Consider the following 22,465-nt stretch of genomic DNA (forward strand, 5'->3'; position numbering starts at 1 on the left):
GGGCTCCCCGGCCGCTCCGCCTGTATTTTTATCCCAGTACGGCATCTTTGCACAAAGACTTCTCGGTGCCGTTTCGTTACGAGGCTGCCGCTGGGTTTTTGCCAGCCGGTGCTGGATGCTGGGAGGTGATGGCAAAGTAGCGGCTCTGCAGCTTTAATTAACAGGATTTTCTTTTTTTTCTTTTTTTTCTTTTTTTTGCACGCGGCATTAAATACTCAGACCCCACAGTGAAATGAACCTTAAGCACAATAGAAAGAGGTGATGGTTTGGCTCTATAGTGTTTTATGCATACTTACATCATTGCTTGAAAGAGTCGGTGTCATTCTGGGTTGAGTATTTTGGCTTTAGGTCTGTTAGAAGTCTCCACACTTCTGGGACTTGTACAGACACTGTGAGGAAGTCGACTGCCTTCAAGTGCCTATATTGAAATCAAAGAGGGAGGGTGGAATATGGGGGGGAGAGACCCCAACACAGAGAAGCTCACCACACTTATACCATAGATTCTATAGGGATTTATTACCAAGTATTTTCTCCTGTTTATGCCATCAAACAGATCAGGTACTTTACATCCTTTGTGGCTGTCGTGCTTTCAAATGTTGAATTGGTCAAACATTAACTTCAAGAGATTTCTAGTCCTTCTGCAAATCAATATGCCAAAATTTCAGTGATCCTGCCTAGGAGGACTCTATGACATTTTGATGAGGAATGACACTGCACTGAGTCATCTGCACTGATGAAACAAAGCCATGTGGGGATTTCATCAGGGACCCACCCGAAGATCTGTTCTACTCTTGGAGATAAAAGCAAAAACCGTGTGAAATTGTCCTGAATTTATCATCATTTTTCATTATATTCATCAACTCGCAGCACTTAGTCAAAATTGTAATAGTCTGATTGTAACTGCCTGGGCAGACTTGATTCAGGAGGGTAAGGCAGACCCAGGGCTTAGCTTTACTTTGTGGGGCTGTGGTTTGTTTCTTGCTGTGTGCTCAGGTGCAAGGTTTCCATACTGGCACGTGCTCTGACTTTGCTCTGCTCTGGAACCCCGCAGTGGTCCCGTCTGCTGTGTTCCTGCAAGCCCATGGCTTGGTACCCTGCTGCCTGACCCTGCTGTCCCTGTCAGGGTGATGGCTTCACCCCTCCTGAGCACATGTGGAGAGGGAGGCAGCCGTGTTGGCCAGCACCTTCAGGTGGCAGGTGGCCCCAAGGGAGCTCTTGCCAGCTGGCGTGGGCTGGCACTGCCAGCACCTGGGTAAAGTGGGTCATTGCTGGCTCCCCACTGCCTTCCTGGCTCTGCCCTGGCAGAGCAGCTGCCTCAGTGTGTTATTTCAGGCTCTAGTGTGGATTGGAGGCTCATTCTGTTTCTGCAGACAGGTTAATATGACATATGTCCAATGCCATTTGGTTCTCCTGACATTGTTGTGATGCTCCCTCTTTGTGCACGTTGGCTTTCACTGTTAACCAAGGTCTTGTGAGCTTTTGAGTGACACAGCAAAGGCAGTGGGTACAACCTGACTTTGTCTTCCCGTGCCACTGACAGCACTCAGGGGGTGGTCTGAAGTAGCAAAAAAAGTCCAGGAGTTTGTCTGCTCTGTCTGGTGTCACTCACAGGAGAGGTGCTGTGGCTGCGTCACTAAAAGGACAAAATCAGACGTTTTCCCTGGTGCCCGTCAGGTTTTCTCAGGGGCTGGAGGAAGAGAGGAGCCTCGCCAAGAAGAGGCAGTGAAGGGGCTCCTACCTGTGTTTACATGTGAGTGGTGACTGGGAGCAGCATCCCCAACACCTGTGGGACTGAGAGAATGTCTTTTTATGGGTAACACCTTTTTTAGTGGAAGGGGCTTTGTCTCCTGCCCCCATTATGTGCATCCTTCTCCTCCATGCATGCAGCAGGGTGGGCTGCAGCAGTGTGATAATTATTTGCATACTGGGTTAGTAAAGGAACTCAGAGCCTGCCTCAGTCAGCGCTGAATGCCAGAGATGGGGGAGAAGGTTGGCTCTGTGCAGCACCATCTCCCCTCACACACCACCTGGCACTGGGGGAATGCTGGGGGAGGGATGCAGTGCTATTTTAGGGGAATCCCTTCTGTGCTATCCTTGCGTGGGTTCCCTTCTCTGATGGCACTTGTATATGCAGGGAAGGGATGGGGGCTGGAGAAGCACATTCCTCTGTATGTGTTTGGGGGAGTCCACAGAAATATCAGGAGTTATTATTGTATGATGTTCAGCTATTATACTCTGAGTCAGTGCTCCAGGGGATGTCTGCTTCCTCTGCCAGCACAGAGAATAAAGGTTGTGTTGCTTTAAATAGTGCAAGGCTAAGTGCTCCTGTCTTCCTTGGGGCAGTGCTCATTCTCCTGATGTTGAAAGGTAAAACTGGCCTCCTTTATCTCCATGATGTGCTGTGTGTTCACCTGTTTCAGGAGGTCTCTCACTGACCCAGCCAGAGAGAGGTCATGGTTGTATTTAGGGCTCTCCTGACCCCTGTAAGGGCTTCAGAGCTGCACTCCAAGCTGCCTGTTTGTGTGCTGTGATCCTGCACCGTGTGGGAGGCCTGCAAAGCCAGGATACAACAGGCCCTGCTTCCACACACTCTTGTGTGGCTGGCAGAGGTGCTTAACCTCCCTCCTGGAAAGCTCCAGGTGGATGGGAACTGACACAGTTTATTAATAACACACAGCAGCCAAGCTCATTAACCAGCTGGAGATACTGCAGCAGTGATGGCAAAATAAGGCAGCACGGAGGTTTTATTGGCAGTAGCTTCTTTCCAAAAGCAAATTCCATGGCCCAGGTACAATAGAACTGGTGTAAGGAGGTGTGAGTTATCCCATGTGTCCTCAGGACAGAGAGAGAGGGATGGGTTGTACTGCTCCCTTCCAGAGTAGTTTTCCACTGAGACTTGAGGGGGTTTTGCTTATTTCTTGGAATGATTATGGACCATTCAGTGAATGGAAATTTTCCTGTCCCTTCTGACTCTCTCCATCCTTCTAGCAGCTGCCTTCACGTGAGACAGGATTTCTCCAGTAGGATTGGGACCGTAGCTGCTTTAAAGTCATGAAGAATGGTCTGCTGTTGGCAGGGGGTGCACATAGAGCTTCTTCAAGAAGCCGAAAGATCCTCGGGGTGCAAACAGGCTTTGCTTGTTGGGTTGTTTTTTTTTTTTACCATCAAACAGATGCAACTATGTAAGGACCTGATTAGAAGTAAGGTTCCATTTTGGAATTTAAGCGTGGCTTGCTTTGGTGTTGCATTTTTTGTGGGTGGGATTACTCTTGGTGTGTATTATTTTAGTGCCACAAGGGTTGCTATGCCTCAATTTTACATGGCTTTTCCATCCAGATAAAGAAAGATTTGATGTGGAATGTGCCTGGTTTAGTCAAATGGCCAACCCAAAACTCAAGCTGTCTCATCAGACCTATTTGTCTGAGGACTCCTGTCAGGGATGCCTGTATTAAAGAGTCTCTAAGAATTGGTTTTTCTTCCAGGTGCCAGTGCAGTTCCAGTGGAAAAAGACCGTACTGAAGAAATGGTGAGTAGCTGCTTGTCAAACCAACCTAAGAAAGTATCAGTGATGTGATCTCCATGTTTTGTCTTTAAACTCTTTAAACTTGTGAAACTCTGCATTGTACAGCTGCTTGAAAAGGGTTATGAAATATTACACAGTACATGTTATTGTACTGTAAACAGTGAGGTGACAGCTTTGGAGAAAGATGAAATACCTTCAGTTACCAACTGTGTAACAGACTTTCTAATGTAGTCCTTCCTCTCCTGCTTTGGAAAGAGATCTTACCCTGTGTGATTCAATAAAGGCCATCAGCTGCTCCCAGACCCTTTAACCTGACACCCCCTGCACTGGTTGGTCCTGTGATCATTTAGATTATTAAACACCTGGTAATAACCAGAAATAGTTAAAAGACAAATGGCTCCATAAATGTTCCATTGTCTCCTCCCAGTTATCCCCACAGAGAACCTGGGGCTCTTGTACCCCCAGCAAGCAGAGCACTTGTTCACACCAACAACTTCAGCACTTGCAAATCATTTTATACAGAGGAGCTACTTTGGTGGTGCTTAGAATTAGAGCACATTGTGTGACTTCCCTAAATCAATCCATTTTCTCTGCTTCCAGACAATCCAGTTCAAACTTCAGTGCTAAAAACGAGGCAGGACTTGGAGCACACGCACGTGAAAAGGCGTGGGGTGTATCCCTTACAGAGGATACAGAGGTGTTTTAGTTTATTGGCAGTCCTTCCTCATTTGGACAGATCCTACAGGATAATCCTCATCCTTTAAATGTGTGTTGTGTTTGTTTATTTTATAGGGTGGGTTATCACTTGTTGTTTGACTCTCCTTTGTACTGAGTAGGGTATTTAATATTTTAAAAGGTACAAAAGGAGCCTCTGCAAACAGAAGGGGAGATAAAAAGACCTTATGTCTGTTCTCTTCCTGCTGGTATGGGAGTGAGGAGCAAAGCCCAAATGCACAGGATTACTCAAAACTCATCAATAGTAGCCTGAACTCTAATCTCAAACAGGCTTTTCTACCAGCTGGGTCAGAAGTAAAGTTTCCATTTTTGCCATGAGGGTTTTTTCTCCTCTTTTGTCTTTTCCAGGTAACCCGGTGCATAGTGGAGGTTCTGTCTAATGCTCTGTCTAAGCCAAATGCACCCCCCATTAATCCTGAATGCAAAGAAATCCTGAAGAAAAGTAAGTACAACATTATCTGAACTTAGGGAAGGAATTTGGTGCATGGTTTCTCTCTGGTGTTGGAGCTGGTGAACTGTTACTTCAGCCTGTGTGAAACTGGTGCCTCCAAATTTCAGTGCCAGAACTCTGGTTTCCTTCTGGTTTCCTTCTGGTTTCCTTCTGGTTTCCTTCTGTTCAGCTCAAAGAACAAACAGCCTGACCTGGGAATTGTCAGGGATTCTTGGCTGACACTTGTGGCTCTCTCCTTGAACCACCTGGAGGGTCTGAGAGGACTTGACAAACTCTTTAGGTAGCCTGAGAAGATGAAGCATAACTTTGCAAAGCATGAGATTTCTTTAATTTTTTTTTGTCAGTCAATTTAGAACTTCTAAAATTTGTTAAAAACCCCTTGAGTAGCTTGGAATAGATGGTTCTGTTTTTATTGTGAACAAGCATCTGTGATGGGTAGGGCCTGACATTCAAAGAACTGAACACAACTCCAGATCCCATTGATTTTTAATGGGAATGAGAGCTAGCTTAATTCAATACTAAAAATGTGATCACAAAAAAGCCAAAGAAAGAAAATTATTCTGGAAACTCCAGGGGAACTTGTAAAATGCCTAATTAAGTGGAGTTAATTAGTTAGTTAATCCTTTTCCAGGCAAGCATACAAAACAGTAGCAAATTACTGATTTTAAAAACAGAATTAAGAAATCAATTCTGTCCAAATTTCCTTGGTAGTGTGGGAAGCCAGTTATCTCTTTGAAATAACACCTCGGTGGAGGGTTGGATCACTCCATGATGCTGCTTTTGTTACTGTAGGTGATAAAAATGACAGAGAGAGAAGCGAAAACAACCAACCTGAAGTGAGGCATCCCAAAGACCCAGCAGAGACTGAAAAACATCCTACTGGGAGCATGGAGAAAGAACAAAGGCAGGCAGAAGAGGAATCTAAAAAGTACATGGAAGGAGGTGATGAGGAGAAACTTGCTCATGAGGAAGGTAAAAGCAAGGAAGAGGAAGCTGGACACCAAATGCCTGCTCAGGATGAGACACTTCACACAGAAATGAAAAAGCACTATCAGGAAACTGGGAGAGAGGAGGAGAGGAATTACCACAGGGAAGAGGAAAGCAAAGAGGGCAAGTGTTGTGAAGATGTAGAGACTGCTGTTCTCAAGAAGAAGTCGCACTCGGACAGCGTGAGCATGGAGGAGTTCCGTGGTGGGAATGATCGGAGCCCCAGGGGCCGCTGGCACCTGGAGGAGGGAATGCAGAGCCCTTACAAACAAATTCGGGAAGGTGAAGAGGGAGAGGAAGAAAGGAGTGAGAAATACCTCCATGAGTCTCAGGAACGTGGTTTCTCCCACCAGCAGGAGCGTGAAGAATCTGAGGAGAGTGAAGAAAGAGAGGAGGAAAAGGAACCCTACAAATCCCAAGGTTATCATGGGAAGCACAGAGCGGGTGACTCCTATGAAGAGAAGAGGGGCCATGAGGGTGAGAGGGGCGAGCCAGCTGGGGGATCACACCCAGGGGAGGCCAATCTCTGGGAGCAGTGGAAGCACCGTCAGAAACATCAGGAAGAGTCTGAGGAGAAGGGTGGCTATCCTGGGCAGCGCGGGCCGGAGGAGCTGCAGGAGGAGAGGCCTGCAGAGCAGGGCAGTGAGGAGCACAGGGACAGCTGGCAGCAGAGCCAGGAGAGCAGGGAAGAGGAGAACAAGAGGCATCACCACAGCGAGGAAAGCAGTGAGAAGTGGCGCGAGGAGAGGAGACTCCAGGACGGATCACACCGTTCTGAGGGGAGGACGCACCTTGCCGATGGCAATGAGGAGGAGCTGGACAGGTACCTCAGCAAGGAGAAGCAGCGTCGTGCCGGAGGGAGATCCCACTTACGGAACAAGGAAGAGGAAGGGTCACAGAAGGCTTACGCTCGAGAGCGCAAGGGGCAGGCCAGGAGGCACTACAGCACTGAAGACAGCCTGGAGGAGGAGGAGGAGGTGGAGAAGAAGCATCACAGCAGTGACCAGCTGGAAAATGAAGAGGAGGAAAGATACGCAGAGAGGGAGGAGTACAGAGGCCATCTCCCTGCAGAGAAAGAGAAGAGAACTGCAGCATCCTACAGGCCTTTCTACCCACTGCTGTGGTGGAAAAGCCGGCACTTGGACAAAAGGGACAGTGCAGGGGAGCAGCTTCTGGAGGGCAGGGAGGAAGGCAGGCCCGCCCTGAGTGAGAAGAGCCTTTTCCCTGAGTACAATGACTATGAGTGGTGGTCAGAAAAGCAAATCCAGAGTGCTCTGAACCACAGGCGCACCGAGAAGAGGAATCCTGGCAAAACGAACAGATACAATGTGGAAAGGCAGTACAACAAGATGGATCAACTTGCACAACTTCTGAACTACAGGAAGAAGTCTGCTGAATTCCCAGAGCTGTACAGCTCTGGAGAAGACCTCAAGAAACGTCACATAGCTGGGAATGACAGGAGTCTAAGTCAGAGGCCCCTGATGGAAGAGGAGGTATGTGTACAGCAGTTTCTCTGAAAAGCTGGGGGAAGCACACTTCCAAATCTGTTCCCAAGGTAGCTGGGAAACTGCATGGAGAAACACAAACAAGATTAAGTCACATTTTGAGAGTAGATCTTCAGTGATTTAAAAATCTGCTTTCTTCGAGCAGCGCAACTTTTAAGTTTGGTGAACTACCCAAGGGCACAGTTTGTGGGATAAAGACAGCTCCTGTCTGCTGCAAGACAGGAAGGGAAAGATTTTATTCCTCTTTGGGCCCTGCCTCTCCCTCGAGGCTCTACAGACGGACAAAACTAAGGTGCCATTGCAGCAGGAGCAGAGGGGGAGCTGACGAGCACCACTTGGTCTGTCGGGTTGTTTAAAATACAAAGGTGTAAAGTGAGTTGGGTATTTAGAGTGACATCAGCTGTCCATGGACTTCCCAGCTGGAATTGCAGAGCAGAACCTGCCGTGCACCTGTCAGCCCAATTCATGTGTGTAATTCACACCTAGTGAATCCTCTTTTTTTTGTTGGACTTCTTGTTCTGCTCTGGTATCCTGGAAAACACCCATCAGTTAGATCCCATCAGCCAGATCTTCCTCGAGTGTGGCACTGTATCTGTGCATCAGCACAGAGCTGTGCTGGCAGCAGTGGAGGCTGGACACTGATTAATACAGATGTTAATTGGTGTTAACAAGTCGTCATAGTAAAGAATTGGCTGCATAAAGCTTCTCCTGCTCCCTGTGGCTGTGGAGCTGTGCCCTTGCTGCACACTGTGCTTGCTGGGGGACCTCTCAGGGACAGCACCTGCAGCTGTGACACGGCAGGAGGCCGCCACTGGGTAAGGGTGTAATTAGGCTGTAATTAGGGCCAGCTCTCAGAATTACATGCTTTCTCCAGCCTCAGTTCAGTCCAAAGCAGGGAATTGCACCAATCTCCCGAAGAATGAGCTGCACTGCTGTTAACACCCCTCTGCTCAGGGACCGGGAAGTGGCGGGACAGAATCTGCCTTAGAAATGGCCCTTCCTCTCCTTTCCATGGAACAAAACATTTGCCAGTGTTAATGATGTGTAAAACGCTCTCTATGTTTTCACAGGAAAAGGAGCTGGAAAACTTGGCCACCATGGATCTGGAGCTGCAGAAAATAGCAGAGAAGATTAACAGCCTCAGGAGAGGCTGAAGGTGTCCTCGCAATACCTGTGTTTTGTGGTAAATTCACTGCCACTGGATTGTTGTTTGTCCTAAACCCAGGAAATTCTATTCCCTGTCCACTCTCGTGTAGTGATTTACACAGCTGAAAGTGTCTTTAATTTGCTGTTATGCTCCCAAGACCTGAATGGCATGAATTTTAGTAATATAACCTTTCATGTGGGCAGGTATTTTTAATATGCTTTTGGAGATAATTGTGTTAGTGTTCTTCAGGAATATATTTGTCTGAGTTTGCAATAATAAAAACCATTGATCTTGGACCAAACCTTCTCCTTGTTCATGTGGCTGATGGGGTTATCTCAGAGTGAGCTGGAGCAGGTGGGTCGATTGTGCACAGAACAGTGGCACTCCACCAATATCCCTTAGAAGTTACAAGGAGCCCATCTGTGCATTTTGTTCACCAGTTTGCATGAGCGTGAGAGGGAAGAAGGCATTTGAAATCTCAGTAATGATTAATTTCTCATTTCCTTACTGGTTTTCACTGCACTTTACAAGGATTATGGCACATTGGAAAACTGGGATTCAGTGTTGAGACCATGAGTGTCACTGCTGGTGAAATGCAGCCAGATTGGCTTTGAAACAAATTAACTCCCGCGGTGTTCCAACATTGTTTATTTCTCAAGCTGATCTATTATGCAAATGCTTTTCCCATGTTATTGTTTTTATTGTCACAGTATCTAGGGTAAGCAGCTGTCTGGAACGCAGAGATGGTGAAATCTACATCCTCTCCTTTTATGGGTTTTTCACATAAGGAGGAGAATAAAAGAGAAGAGAAGCTTCCCAAAAAGTAGAAAAACAACACTGGGAGGTTTACAGAAAGCAGAGGCAGATAAAACCTGAAGATGCAGTGTACCTGTTCTCCCAACAGAAAGCTTCAGCTGCTTCTTTACATGAAATACAGCCCCTGGTTTGAGCATTACTCTTCTCAAAATACAGAATTCTACAGCTTTATCAAGTCTCAGCACTTGATCCCAAAGCTCCAGGTTCCATCCAGTCAGTCCAGACATGGATGAGGGAGTTCCAGAATGGAAGCTAAGGCCTCCTGGCCCTCTGAGCTCCCACTGGGGGTGTAATGGGGTGCAGCCAGCAGAGTATTGTCCTCCTACAGCCTATGCTGGACCTTTTTATTTCCAAAAAGAGGGAAAAGTAAGAAAAAGAAGATAAATCTCTTTAGGGAAAATACCCCGTAGTTTAATTGAAATGGCAAATGCAAAGTTAAAAAAAATTAATTAAAAAAGCCAGACATCTGAAAGATTCAACAGTAGAATAAATATATATACATACAGCAGTTTCCCAAATAGTAATGTCTTAAAAACATACAGCAGCTCTCAGGAAAATGACAGACAATACTAATAGTGACATTCTGTTTAAATATTTAGTATTTTAATTTAAGAACATGCACTTTCTCTTCTGTATATATTTCAGGAAAACACGGAGTCATGCTGTAAGCATGAGGTCATGTTTATTATTAGTTTTCTCTTTTTATTGTTCCTTTGGAAAAAAAAAGTGTATGATTTTTGCTGTTCATTCTCTTTTCTTAAATTACTGAACAGAGCCGAGTTCTGTGTCCCAAGTAGGAGCAGATCCTGAGGAGAATCCTCTGATGCCTTTCTGGGATAATGGAAAGCTAAGTTGGATGTGTTGATCCTGACTCAATCTTTTAAAAAAACTACCTCATCTTCAGATTTGGCAACAAACAAACAGAATGCCTGCACTGAGGCTTTGTCTTCTCTTGATCTTCTCTCCTTCTTGAAGTTCCTATGAGTTCAGTGGGATGTTTGCTCCCAAGGGTTTTCCTTGACATTCAGATGATGTGAACTGCTAAGGAGCAGGCCAGTCCTCCCTCCCCTGCAGTTCTGCTGCTTTCTCTGACAGATGCACGACAGGCACAGCCCTGTGCTGTCAACAGCACAGAAAGGACTTGTTATTTCACTAAAACTCCTGAGATCTAAACCACAAGTCAGTTCTTCAAATGTTAACAAGGAAGGTCTTGAAGTTTGCATCTTTTAGATGATGGCTCCTCCATCTTCAGTGCTTCTGAGTTACTGGAATCAGATTTGCCCTTATCCAAGACAACAGTGATGCCAGACAGGAGGTACCCTCCACCTCCACTCATGGTCAGCTTTGGGTGGCTGCGATCTGGTAAAACCTTTAAAAAAATAAACAACAACAACAACAACAAAACACACCCCAGAACCAGCACCTGTAGAAATCCACTCTGTGTGTGTGCACATCATGTGTGTAATTTCAGTTTACAGGATAGGCTGTACATTTTTTCCCCAGCCACAACAACAAACAGGCATTTGGGAAGTGTATTTATCTTTGAAGAATCCAGCTGTAGAAACCCATAATACTACAGGCTGCTGCCTCACTGGTTACTTCTTCATGGCATTGCCAGCAAGATTATAAAGCCAAGGTTTGAGCACACAGAAGTGCCACTGTGTGCTCAGAAGTGAGGTACTCTGCAAGAAACCACAGCTGCTGCACAAACCAGCCTGGAGGAATTCTGTGATTTCCAGTTCTGTCCCTAGCACCTTTCTGCAGCCACCCTTAGGGTCAGACACAGCACTGAGCCATCCCTTTCAGCCACCTTACACCTTTTGTAAGGACTTTCCCTTCAGCTGTGCTTCCCCCTTGCCCTGCCATTTGCAGTCTCAGAGGTTTTACCTGTGTCCAGGACACTGCAGTGCTGTTCTCACTGCAGCTGGACCCAGGACCCCTGGCCAGGCCCACCTTGTGTGCACATCTAGGAATTACCAACACCCTGTCACTTTGCTACAAATATTTCAGCAAATGTTTAATGAAATGTAAGAAAGTAAAGTCTTTCCATTTGAAATTGCTACAATGAAGCATTAAAGCTCTTCAGAATGCCCACTACTCTGGGGTAGAGCAAATGCCTGAGCTTATACACTGTTTCAGCCAGTCCAAACCCCCATATTTTCAGGGAATGTTTTGCTCCCCAGCATTCCCATGGTTTTGGCAGCCCCTTACTGCCATCCTTACCTGGTAGTTCCGTAGCCAAGTTTCAGACAGCTTCAGGTTGATGACTCCACCTCTTTCTCTCAGCTTGGTGTAACAGTCTAATAATGGCTTAGAAAAACCAAAGAGGAGGTTACAAAGCAGAATGGATCGCACTTGAACTGAACAGTTGAAGTAACATCTTCATTTACCTCTTTGTACTGGCAGTAGACAACAAAAGGCCTCGAGGGAGCAACAAATTCCAACAAAGAAAGTAACAAGGGTGTGGGATGAAACTTGCTGGCTACAATTAAGCTGCAAAAGAAGTTTCATGTGCATTAGTTTTCTGCTTCCGAAACTTACTCATCAAGTGACATTTCCTCCTCCTTAGCACAGCAATCAATTACAGAAGTGTCTCATCAGCATGTCTTCACTGCTCTGCCAACTCCCCAAATATAAAAACAAATCATGACTTCCTACGGGCGTAATTAAGAGGCTGAAGCATTGCTCCCCAAAGTGCAGAACATTAAATGCATTGCAAGAGCACTCACTTCAGCTGTGTTGGGCTCCACAATAAGTCTTACGAACTAGGAAATTTTATGTTGCTTGCTCTGCCCCAAGACCATTTTCCAAATGCAATTTAAGTTTTGTGACTGCCAAATGTTGCTTAGAGTGTAACCTGAGCCGTGACTCTTTAGACTGAGTAGTCTTCATTAAATAGTTTTCTATAAAAGGATATTTCAAGAGAAAACAAATCCTTAGTAGGCATGACTAGAAATCTTTTAAAAAGAAACTTACGTCCTTGACAACCTAAAGGCTTCATATTCTATTCTCCATCCTCATTTTAACATCACAGGATGACTTGGATCTACAGATGGTTGAGATTCTCTACAGCTATCTCCAGTTTTAATCCAAAACAATCACTGCTGAACTAGATTGCAAGAAATGGTTGGTAATTAGTTAATAAGCTGTGCTTGTGCAGAAAGAACGGGCTAGTTAAACTCCTTCTCCAGTGTACAGAGACTACTGAGATGCCCCATCAATTAACATTTGTTCTCCAGGGAAATGTGCAGCACTGGAGCAGAGTTAAACTTCCTGACAAAAGGGAGGTAAAAATTGATGTTCAATTTTGTAAATACAACAGAGATAAGGAGGTGAGATAATTCTTTTTCAGTTGCTCCCACTTTGGCTGTTTGCCAGCCATGGCCTTGCAGGCCATTTGCTTCAAGTGCAAACCTCAAAAGAATGGTGCTCCACAATGAACCAAGCAGGCCATAAAGGAAAGACTCATCCAGTGCCTTGGAAGGCTTGGAATGCTGCACTGGCACTGCCAGGGGCTCTGCCAGGCTACAGGAAGGGAAGTGAGGGCTGAGAGACTGGGAAAAATCAAACGCTGCTCTTTCATATGGCGGCACAGATTGCTGCCAGCAGGGAGCCTGGCCAGGCACAAAACTGATGCAGTGGCTGAGGGGGGAGCAGGAAGGGCAGGGAAGGGCAGAGGGAGGGAGGTGGTCTAATTCTGAACACATGGAGTGTCTATGAACCAATTTCTGCTTCCACAGTGTCTGGAAAATGGAATAGCCTGTCTTTAAAGTTGTCTTAAAAGAATACCAAATACCCAATGAGTATCTTCCTTTTTCCCCTCAGTGGCCTAATATCAGACCTCAACCCTCATAAAAGGAATTGAACAAACAGATCCAATACAATGTTTTACCACACAACAGCACAAAAGATAGAAATTCTACTGAAATGGTATCCTCTACACTCAGTAATAAATACTGTTAAAATCAGGACCTCAAGAATTCTCCTGAAGTTGGTACCCACCTTCACCTAATGAACAGCTTTTCTTTACTCTGCCAGTAAGTCCCAGTCTTTCTCCCACCTCCAATGTTAACCAGCTTTTTCCCTATCCTTTCCCTGTTTCTCTCCTGTAAAACAAAACCAAACCCTTACTTTCCCTGCCTGCATCTACTCAGGTACAGAGTCAATAATTTGAAGCATTTCTTTATTCCCTGCCAAGGTTTAAATGTTACCCTGTGGTTCCTGATCTCAAGGAGCAGTGGCTATAAAAGGCAGATGACTGAAGAAAGGGGATCAGGGCTGAGCCATCTGGGACAGTGCTCTCAGGCACCAGAAATTCTCTTTATCCTCATCATGCTGGAGCCTTCCTAAAGCAAGGAATCATTCATCCCTTCAGGAATGTCATTGTTACAGCTTTCATGCATTACAGAGGACAAAAGGAGGATAAAAGTGATTGAAAACAAATAAACAGAGAGACAAATATAAAACAGGCTTCCTTGAACTCAATCAACAACTGAATGTACTATTTTACACGAAAGGAAACAACAAGTATTAATTTCCCTTTGCCAGATCATGCAGAGACATTAATTACAGTGATGGTGCAGGAAACAGCAGTGAAACCAAACCCAAACACTGCCACTATTCAGGCAGCCCAGTGGTCCCAGCCACAGGCACTGCCACAGACGTGCAGAGCCTTTTACAAACCTCCTTGAACGTTTTACTGCTTCACAGAACACAGAATGACCTGGTTCTGCATGTTTATAAATTCTGACACTTAAATATGCTAGATGAGGTATCTGAATGAGCATTAGTTAAAACATTTCATAGTAATAAACCCCCGAAATGATATACAAGCATTTTAAAATAACCAGTAAATGTGCAGTAAAACTTATCTGAGCACAACAGCTTTATTCTCAGCGAACCAATATTCTTGGGAGGAAAAACCAAATATGAATGTTACTAAATTAACTAAATTAATGTTACTTGGTTAACTTGAATCACTTCAGCATTTGCTAAGAACACAGTGAAAAAGTCACACCCACTAAATGCTCTTACACTGTTGTGGGGCTCAATTTCTAGGAATACATTGATTGTATTTGTTTTAAATTTATGACCTTAAATCTTTGTGCTAAATTGTTCCTCAGGAATAACTGATCCTGGCTAAAGCAGGTAAAATAAAGTTATGTGGTTTTTTCCTGTGTAAAAAAGAAAATAATTTCTAAAAACAAACCAGCCAATACAAAACCCCAGAACAACAAATTTAGTTCCACTTTAATGAACTTAAAACCTCAGGTTCTACTTTGCCAATTAGAATCCTTTGATTTTTTTGGCAGTCATTTTGTATTAGATTCTACCTGGATTCTGTTTTTCTTTGGATAGATTTTTTTATTTTTAATATTTGCTTATATTTAGTTGACTTTTAAATCATTTCAAGCCATTTACATAAAAGAAAAAAATCTCAACCAGGTAAGGACTAACCAAGGCCAAGACACACTTGTTCTGCTTGCTGTCTTGTGCCCTATTGGTGTTCCTTTTTGTTTCTTATCTCTCTGCTGTTTCCAGTGAATTGTTCTTATCTCAACCCCTGATCTTTGCCTCTTGTGTCCCCAGTTCTCTGGGGCACCCATGGCCCCCATGGTCTGGGGTCTTTCAGTGGGAGCACAAAACTGGGGAATACCATTCCCAAACTATGACAACTCTAACCAGACTCACCCATCAGCATTCTTCTCTCTCAGCAAAGCAGCAGCTTCCTGCAGCTTTTTCCTTCTCTCCCACTGTTTTATTTGCTTTTCCCGAACCTTTGAACAACAAAACAAACAGTTGGCACTTTAACTGGTAATTATTTATCGAATCATTATTGCCTGGACTGCATTTTCATTTTCTGCATCTTCATGTAAGACAAAAGACAACTTGCAGAGTTCCACTTTAACACCTGACTAAGCTGCATTTCAGCAGGGCTGACTCAGACAGCAGAATTTTATGTCCACAGACATTGTGGAACTTGAACAGCCACAATAAATATTCTTACATTTTCTTTATTTTCTTTTTCTTTGTTCTCTTTAAATTCTCCATCTTCAGCATTAACGTCCATGGCGTCTTGCTCTTCTGTTGGATTGATCTCCATAGCTGCTTCAGGAGCAGGTTCCTCCTCTGTTTCCTGGAGGGAAGTCTGCTTCTCCTCAGTCAATCCATTGCTTTCCTCTTCCCCCAGTGCATTCTCCTCAGGGTCTGCATGCAGAGTCTCCGTAGTGAATGTCCCAGACAGGAGACTCTGCACTTTGCTGAGAGGAAATTCATGGAGATTATCAAAGAAAGGTTTGGGAAACCCAAAACAACTGGTGGCAGCTCTAACAGGTCCTCCTCCTGGGTACATCTGAATGATGGAGCCATAGCCTGTGGGAGGGAAAGAATCAAAACACATTGGAAAGGCAGAATATTAAAGTCCTTTCTAAAGTGCTTAAATGAAGGGTCCATTTAAGAGCAGGGAAGTAAACTGCCTGCTATTAATCCAACCATCAAATTTAACAAGCTGTGGAAATATGCCTCAAGTTGGAAAACCTTTATTGAAAGGACAACAGTTACTGAAACTCAAAAGGACAAGGTAACTCATGGAAAATTTGTGTACTAAGCACATATTTAGGATTAGCTCAGAACATATAAGCAGTGACAAAATGCTAGAAAAGCTAATTTAATTAATAATTAGAAGACAAAATTTCTACAGTTTCCATTACTTATTTATGGATTTGCTTGGATAAAACCTGAAGGTTAATTTAAAGAGCTTTATTAGGCAAAGAATGTCTTCAACATCCAGGCTCTAAAGGAAGAGCTGTGAGACATTAAACACACTAAAAATAACTTTTCAATAGTTACACTGAAATTACATCTTATTTACTTCAAAAAGTAGCCCTATGGCCAAAAGTTGCTGAAACAAAACCAATCTGTAGTAGCACTGCCTGTGTGCTTCCCAGACGACAGACAGCACATCTGTGTGCACATCACATCACACTTCCTACCCTTCCAGGCTTCTGGAATGTAATTGTCACCTCTGCCTGGTGTCTTAGAATAATGAAACTGCTTAACTGAGTTTGAAAAACAAACCAGGAGTCAAACTTCTCCTAGAATATGCTCAAGGAAATGTCATATACTTTCAAACTACACATTTTGCAGAGCACACATTAAATCCGGCACAGGGAACAAGATGAATGGCAACATTCCAGTGCTGTCTGAATTCCACTGGCACTATTCCTGTTTTTTGCCATTCACTTACCTGGACTTCCAGGTGCCTGGGAAAAATCTACATACAAGCTCCTTAGAGCTTTTTCTGAACTCAATGTCATTATGGTAAGAGAGGAACTAAAACAGATCTACATACAAGGCTACCAATTTAATCACAATTAATGATATAAACAACTATATCAAATTTAATTCTCAATTAGTTTTTTATGGGTTTTTTTAAATTCTGAAAAAGAAATCCAACAGATGCAAAATGCAACTTTCCCAAGTGGAAAAACAAGTCTTCCTTTGAATCCTGGAGGTGGTAAAACCAGATTTCCAAAGCTGAGGAAGCATTTTGAAGCCCTGCCTTTTAGCAGTGTCACACAGGTGTGTATTTCCCTTGGTGTGTGCATGACTAAGGTGTGACTCACCCCCCATTCTCTCCATCACAGCCCCAAGCACCAGGCCCGAACACGTTTCCATGACAATCATCTTGTTGCCAGCATGGATGTTTCCCAAAGTCAGCATCTGAGCTAGGGTGTCGTATCTCAAGTGGCTGGAAGATGAGAGGGAATTATCAAAGCTTGCTTAGAGATACTGCCTACTAGCTCGGGAGCCTGCCAAAAAAAGTTGGATTACCAGAGATTTTCGGGAAGAGCGAGTCAGGAATCTTCACCTGAAGTTTGCCCATGCAGAAACTTTAATAATTAAACACCTGGTAATGAAGAACTAGAACTGGCGCCAACAAGAAATTAGCCAGGAAAAGCAAAAGTAGGATATGCAGTAGGATGCACACAGCAAAGTGGACATCTTGTGCTGTGCCAGTCAGAGAAAGTATTATTCTAAACTTTTGCTTGTTTTTCTCTCTGACATGTCAGCTTGGTAAAGAAGAAATGGTATGGATGCATTTCCTGATCCAGTAATGAATCCCTTGTGATTTTCACCTGTTTTGCTGGAGCCTGCACCACCTGCAACCCAGGACCAAAACCCAACACATGCACTGAAGAGACTCAATGATAGCTACACAAATTACAACTGATCTTAATAGTAAAATAAAGCCAGGTGACAGAGATGGGGAAGGAGAAGGAAAAAGGGTTGAGAAGCCTTAAATAACATCTATTTGAAGATTTTAAATCTCAGCATCTTATATCTACAACTCCTACGTTAAAAAAATGTATCGGTCCACCTTTAACATCTGTAACAATGTATCTCTTCAGTTAGGCGAGCAAAAATCCAACCGGGCCACATCTTTGTAGTCATGGCCCCCTCTGACTCTGACCCCCACGTGACCCACACGTTTTTAAACTCTGGAGACTTGGGATTGACGATTTTGAATCCCTGACACATTAAAGTCAACAATTCTTGCTTCTGGTAAGTGGCAGGTTATTTTGTTACTGAGCCAGAAAACAGAGATGTTATGCCACCGAGCAAAGCAGGAAAGAGATACCTTTGAAAATGCAAAGAACCTCTGCCTGCATAGGTAATGAGCAAGGTGGTGGTGACAGAGAAATGGTAAAAGCTGGTGCTGCATGCAAAAGAGTTTTCCTGTTTGCTGCAATATCGATTCATTTTCTGTATCACATTATCTTTCATTAACGTGCAATCCCTGTGTTCACAGGAAAAAGAGAAGAAAGGTAAATATTGTATACTTTGGTATAGTGCAGGTGTTTAAAAAGTATTAAACTATCTTTCTGTTATCATTTGAAAAAAGAAACAAAATGAAAACTCACTTAATTTTTCCAGGTTCCCTTGCATAATACATGGTTGAAAGGATGCGAGTGGATGGTTTCACAATTGTAATAACTGCCTCATATCTGTAAAAAAACCACAGTAATGGTCTTATTTCAATCTCAACAATTTTGGGAATTAGCAAGTATTTTTCACATTTTAAAATTCACTTACTTTTTTTTCTTCTTCTTTATGTATTTATCTTGAGCAAATTCTGTTTTGTCTCTGAATGTTGTGCTGTTCTCTATTAACTGCTGAACTATTTCCTTGGAAGAGACAATTCGTTTTTGTTACAGCCAGCATTTATTTCTCATGCATTTCATATATAGTATTTTTTTAAACAAACACTGAAAATATTTTCTTCCAGTAGAGGCATGTACACCATTAACTTCTCCTGACACTAATGGCAAAGTCAATTTCTGTTAACCAACAGGACAAGTGAGGCACTACACTGACTGTGTGTAGGAATTTAATCATACAGTTTTGCATAAAAATGATGAAACTGAAAATGCTTATCCTGGAATGTTCAGTAATATTTAGTTTACTCCAACTCCCTCTTTGGGAGGGGGAAACCTCTCTGATTTCAGCATCTCTGAGAGCATCTTTTTTCCCTGTTTCATGTAGTTCCTCCTCGCTGGTCTGGTTAATCACCAGACATCTCCCTCACTCCAATAATTTTTTCAGTCTCACAAATTGTGCTTTACTCCTGTATCAACTCCTTGCACACTCTCCAACTCCTTAGCATTTATTATTTCCTACAATACTCCACCTGACTTTTTCCTTCTCTAGCTCCCAGGGTTTCCCAGAATTCCAGTTTTTGTTTCTTGCTCTCCTTGTTCTAATCTCCGCCCTTTGCCAACCCAACTCTTTCTCATGCTTTCAGATTCCAGCTGGAGGGATCATGAGGACCTCCAACAAAACCAAACCAACCCAACAAAACTTTCCTTGCTCGGGGTTTGTTTCCATGCCAGCAACACAAGAACAAATGCTGCTATTTTGGGTTCTGTGTTCCAAGTAGTTTAACAGCTAGAATTTGGGGTTCTATTAAACACGGAGGGGAGGAGTGACAAAAGGAGTATTTTCAATTTGGACACTGCAGCTCCCACTGGGCTTTAAAAACCTGCTCAAAAAATAGAGTGGTGCAAATACTCCTCATTTCCTATTGCTGCTTTTCAGGGCATTATTCCTTCAAATACTTAACATGTGTTATTAGTGGTGTGAAACAGCATCTCTTTCTTTTTTGCTTTATTCTAGGAAATAAATCAAATGCAGTGTCTGGGTTGTTTATGTTGTTTTGTAGGGTTTTCTTTGTTTCAGTGAAATTTACAGTGAGGAAACTGGGAAGTATCCTGCATCACCAAGACATGCCATTCACAAACAGGAATTCAGATTTTAACAGACATTTCGGGAGGAATAATATCTATTGCTGCTAATGTAGCTTAAAATAATATTCAGTTACAGTTCAGAAAGCAGAGTTAATAAAAGCACAGGAAATGCATGGCACAGGCATGCTGAGGACTTACAGGAAAGTCATCTTCTGCCATGGATAGTGAAAACAAAAACCACCAAAGTTATTAGCCTGATTAACACATTCTTCTCCAAGAGATAACATAACCAGCAGCACAACCATGGAAACAGAAGGACCATTCCAAATTCCTTGGACCCAGCAGGCAAAAGCAGAAAAACTGCTCCAAAGAGCAAGATGCAAACAGGAGATGAACTTGATGTAAGCATGAGCAATTTCCTGGTTTTATTACAAAGGGTAAAGACGAGCAAGAACTTTGCCTGACAGCATGTGCAGAACAGAACTGCTGCAATGCTTCAGTAGCATTTAAGATCCCTTACTTTTGACAAGGTGCAGGGTTAAATACCAATGCCTTTTCTAAGAGACCAGAAGTGATCTCTTGGGAATACTCTCAGCTTTCCAGGTACAGAAAAAGCACCAGCATCACCCCTGTCTGGCAGGTACTGCCTACAGGCACACTGGTGGTGCATTTGTTACACAATGCTATTTGTTAAGACTTCCTTTTTTTATCCATAATCCTTTTCTGCACCTTTGACAGTCTAATTATTGCATGATTTTAATGCCTCTGTAATACAGAAATAGTATTTTGAACCTTATACACAAGCAAAACTAAATGGTGATTATGTGAGCTGTACTTTTTATCTGTTATGACTTCTGACGCCATGAAAATTTATACTTTACTCTCCACTGACAAAGTTGCCATAAAGTTTACATAAAGTTTTCTCTGAAAACAGCCTGAGCATTTCTGTAAAACCAAAAAACATGACTTGACCAGAAGAACAAAGAAAAAGCACTGAAATCTATGCACAGATAGAAAGAATATCCTTTTTTCAGAAACTAAAATATAACCATCAAGGTAGCACAGAAATGACACCAAAACCTTATTTTTACCTGTCCTTTAATACCCTTGTCCTTCAAAGCCTTTATGTCATCATGAGTCAGTTTTTGAGACTTCCCATCGTCAACTATGTTACGATTATCTGTCCCTGCTTCCTTTGTTTCTAAAGGAAAAGGATATAGATTTGTAAAATCTACCTCTAAATAAGTGGGAGAAACACATGATTTTAGTGTCACAGAAAGCAGATTTCTCGTGGTTAAACACACATTTTTCATGGCCTTGCAAAGTACAGCCTAAGCAATGAAATGTAGTATGTGAAGTAAACCTTAATGTAAACAAAATCACCCAGACTAAGGTTCAAATTTTCTCCCACATCAAAAAGCTTATTTGTTACAGGACTCGTGAAACCACCGATCGAGACAAAACCATGCACTTTCATGACAGAGGGAATATAAGTAACATGAAATTATCAAATGATTAATAGAAAGCTTTCCCAATTTCTTCGGTATCATCAAAGAAACAAATTAATTTGAAATAGGTTTTCCAACTATCGATCCTCTGGGATACCTGTGGTAGTCTCTTCCACCTCTTGCTTTGGCTGGAGGTTTCCACCACTGGTTACTTCAAACGTAGTTCCATAAATATGGCCAATGGCATTATCCAGGTAGAACCACTGCTTCTCAAAAGTTATTTTTCTGAAATAACAGAAAAGTGAATGATACTTAAAGCATTATTTTTAGTATGCCTGAAACCCATCATAATTGAGTTTAAACTATAGCTTTATATATGACATTTTCATCTATATCCCTGAAGAAAAGCAGGACAGGCATAGTGAAATTAACCACAAAACCCACATTAAACTGGTCAGGAAAAGAACAAAGAACTTAAATACACCATATAGGAAGAACTTTTTTTTTCAGTCCAAATGAATTTTCAGCTGACAGATAAAACAAGGCTATGGCACTTGGCAGTATAATTTTTGACAGAGCAAGTAAGTGTATTAAATCTAATCTGGGTCATTCAGAGTAGTGCAAAAAGATGAGCATGGACCTGTGCTTTGCAAAGCTCCTCTGAAATAACGTTTTCCAAAAGACTATGAAGAAAACAGACATCAGAGTGTGTCCTGTAATCCTACAAGTGTTAATTAAAAAAAAAAATATATATTACTATCCCTTTCATTTCGATTGCACCAAGGCAGGTTTGCATCTTTTCTTTCTTCACAAAAAACAGGATCCACAAAGCCTTTAACTTTCAGGCTGACCAACAAAGTCTGCCTTGCTATCCATGGAAATACCAATCCTGGTAAATGAAACAGGTAGCAGGATCTATGCCACACTCACATTCAAATCAAATATTGCCAATATGAGCCCTAACTATGCAAATTATACTCATCACTAATTCAGAGCTACACCATTTTCAAACAAGTCTCATTCCAGCATAGTACCTTTCAATCTCCATCCTACTGAATCAGATGTCTGCCCACACTACCCAACACCGACTTCTACACACTGGTCTACAAAACTGTCTGCTGCCAGAGGAAGAGCCCAGGCTGTGATTTTAGCATTTCCTGCTGGGCTGCAGGCGCTTTCCTGCTATGCCAGTTGGCCCGGGAGAGCTGAGTGCCAGCATCTTCCTGCACACTAACACCGCCGAGCACGCTGAGGGCAATCAGCGATCGCTGTTAACACTGCGCAGAAATCGCGTGCCACGGCGAGCTGAGCACGACGACGACCACGCTGCTCAGGCCCCTCTTCACTCGGCAGCGCTTTGACACCGACAGCGCAAAACTCTCAAATCCCTTTCACATTCTTACGAGACACGCAGCCAGCAGATCTTCCGGGTTTGAGGGGAGTTTTGCCATAGAAACCGAGGCAACATTGAAACATTTCCCGTCGACTGTCACACGAGCCTCGCGAGGCTGCTGTTCCTGCCCGGCACGGCGGGGGAGCCGCGGGCCACCCCGGCGGGACAGGGACCGGCACCGGGACCCCCTTCCCTCCGGCGGGGCCGCACCGA

At 43.3% G+C, this 22,465-nt stretch overlaps 2 protein-coding genes across 5 annotated transcripts in view; one reads left to right on the plus strand and one right to left on the minus strand.

Moving 5' to 3' along the window:
* Nucleotides 1–8,649, plus strand: part of CHGB (chromogranin B) — a 21,079-nt gene extending 12,430 nt beyond the window's left edge. Inside the window, exons 2-5 of the mRNA XM_017726717.1 lie at nucleotides 3,483–3,526; nucleotides 4,607–4,700; nucleotides 5,502–7,189; nucleotides 8,272–8,649. Of these exons, the coding sequence (XP_017582206.1) occupies nucleotides 3,483–3,526; nucleotides 4,607–4,700; nucleotides 5,502–7,189; nucleotides 8,272–8,355 (1,910 nt within the window). The 3' untranslated portion in view covers nucleotides 8,356–8,649. The remainder of the gene's footprint in view (nucleotides 1–3,482; nucleotides 3,527–4,606; nucleotides 4,701–5,501; nucleotides 7,190–8,271) is intronic.
* Nucleotides 8,650–9,549: 900 nt separating this feature from the next.
* On the minus strand, nucleotides 9,550–21,104 carry TRMT6 (tRNA methyltransferase 6). Of its 4 annotated transcripts, XM_017726719.1 has the most exons (9): nucleotides 21,017–21,104; nucleotides 18,261–18,352; nucleotides 18,089–18,172; nucleotides 16,790–16,914; nucleotides 15,172–15,536; nucleotides 14,856–14,941; nucleotides 11,555–11,657; nucleotides 11,388–11,474; nucleotides 9,550–10,533 (listed from the first exon to the last, which is right to left on the minus strand). In XM_017726719.1, the coding sequence occupies exons 3-9, from the start codon at nucleotides 18,118–18,120 to the stop codon at nucleotides 10,360–10,362; spliced, it is 972 nt and encodes a 323-aa protein (XP_017582208.1). In that variant the 5' UTR covers nucleotides 18,121–18,172; nucleotides 18,261–18,352; nucleotides 21,017–21,104; the 3' UTR covers nucleotides 9,550–10,359. The 4 variants fall into 4 exon arrangements, with proteins under 4 accessions (XP_017582208.1, XP_017582207.1, XP_017582209.1 ...); XM_017726718.1 differs by lacking the exon at nucleotides 21,017–21,104 and having other exon boundaries at nucleotides 18,261–20,595; XM_017726720.1 differs by lacking the exon at nucleotides 21,017–21,104 and having other exon boundaries at nucleotides 18,257–20,595.
* Between the last annotated feature and the right edge of the window lie 1,361 nt (nucleotides 21,105–22,465).

The sequence above is a fragment of the Corvus brachyrhynchos genome, unplaced genomic scaffold, assembly GCF_000691975.1.
Source record: "Corvus brachyrhynchos isolate BGI_N302 unplaced genomic scaffold, ASM69197v1 scaffold312, whole genome shotgun sequence".
Lineage (NCBI taxonomy): Eukaryota > Metazoa > Chordata > Aves > Passeriformes > Corvidae > Corvus > Corvus brachyrhynchos.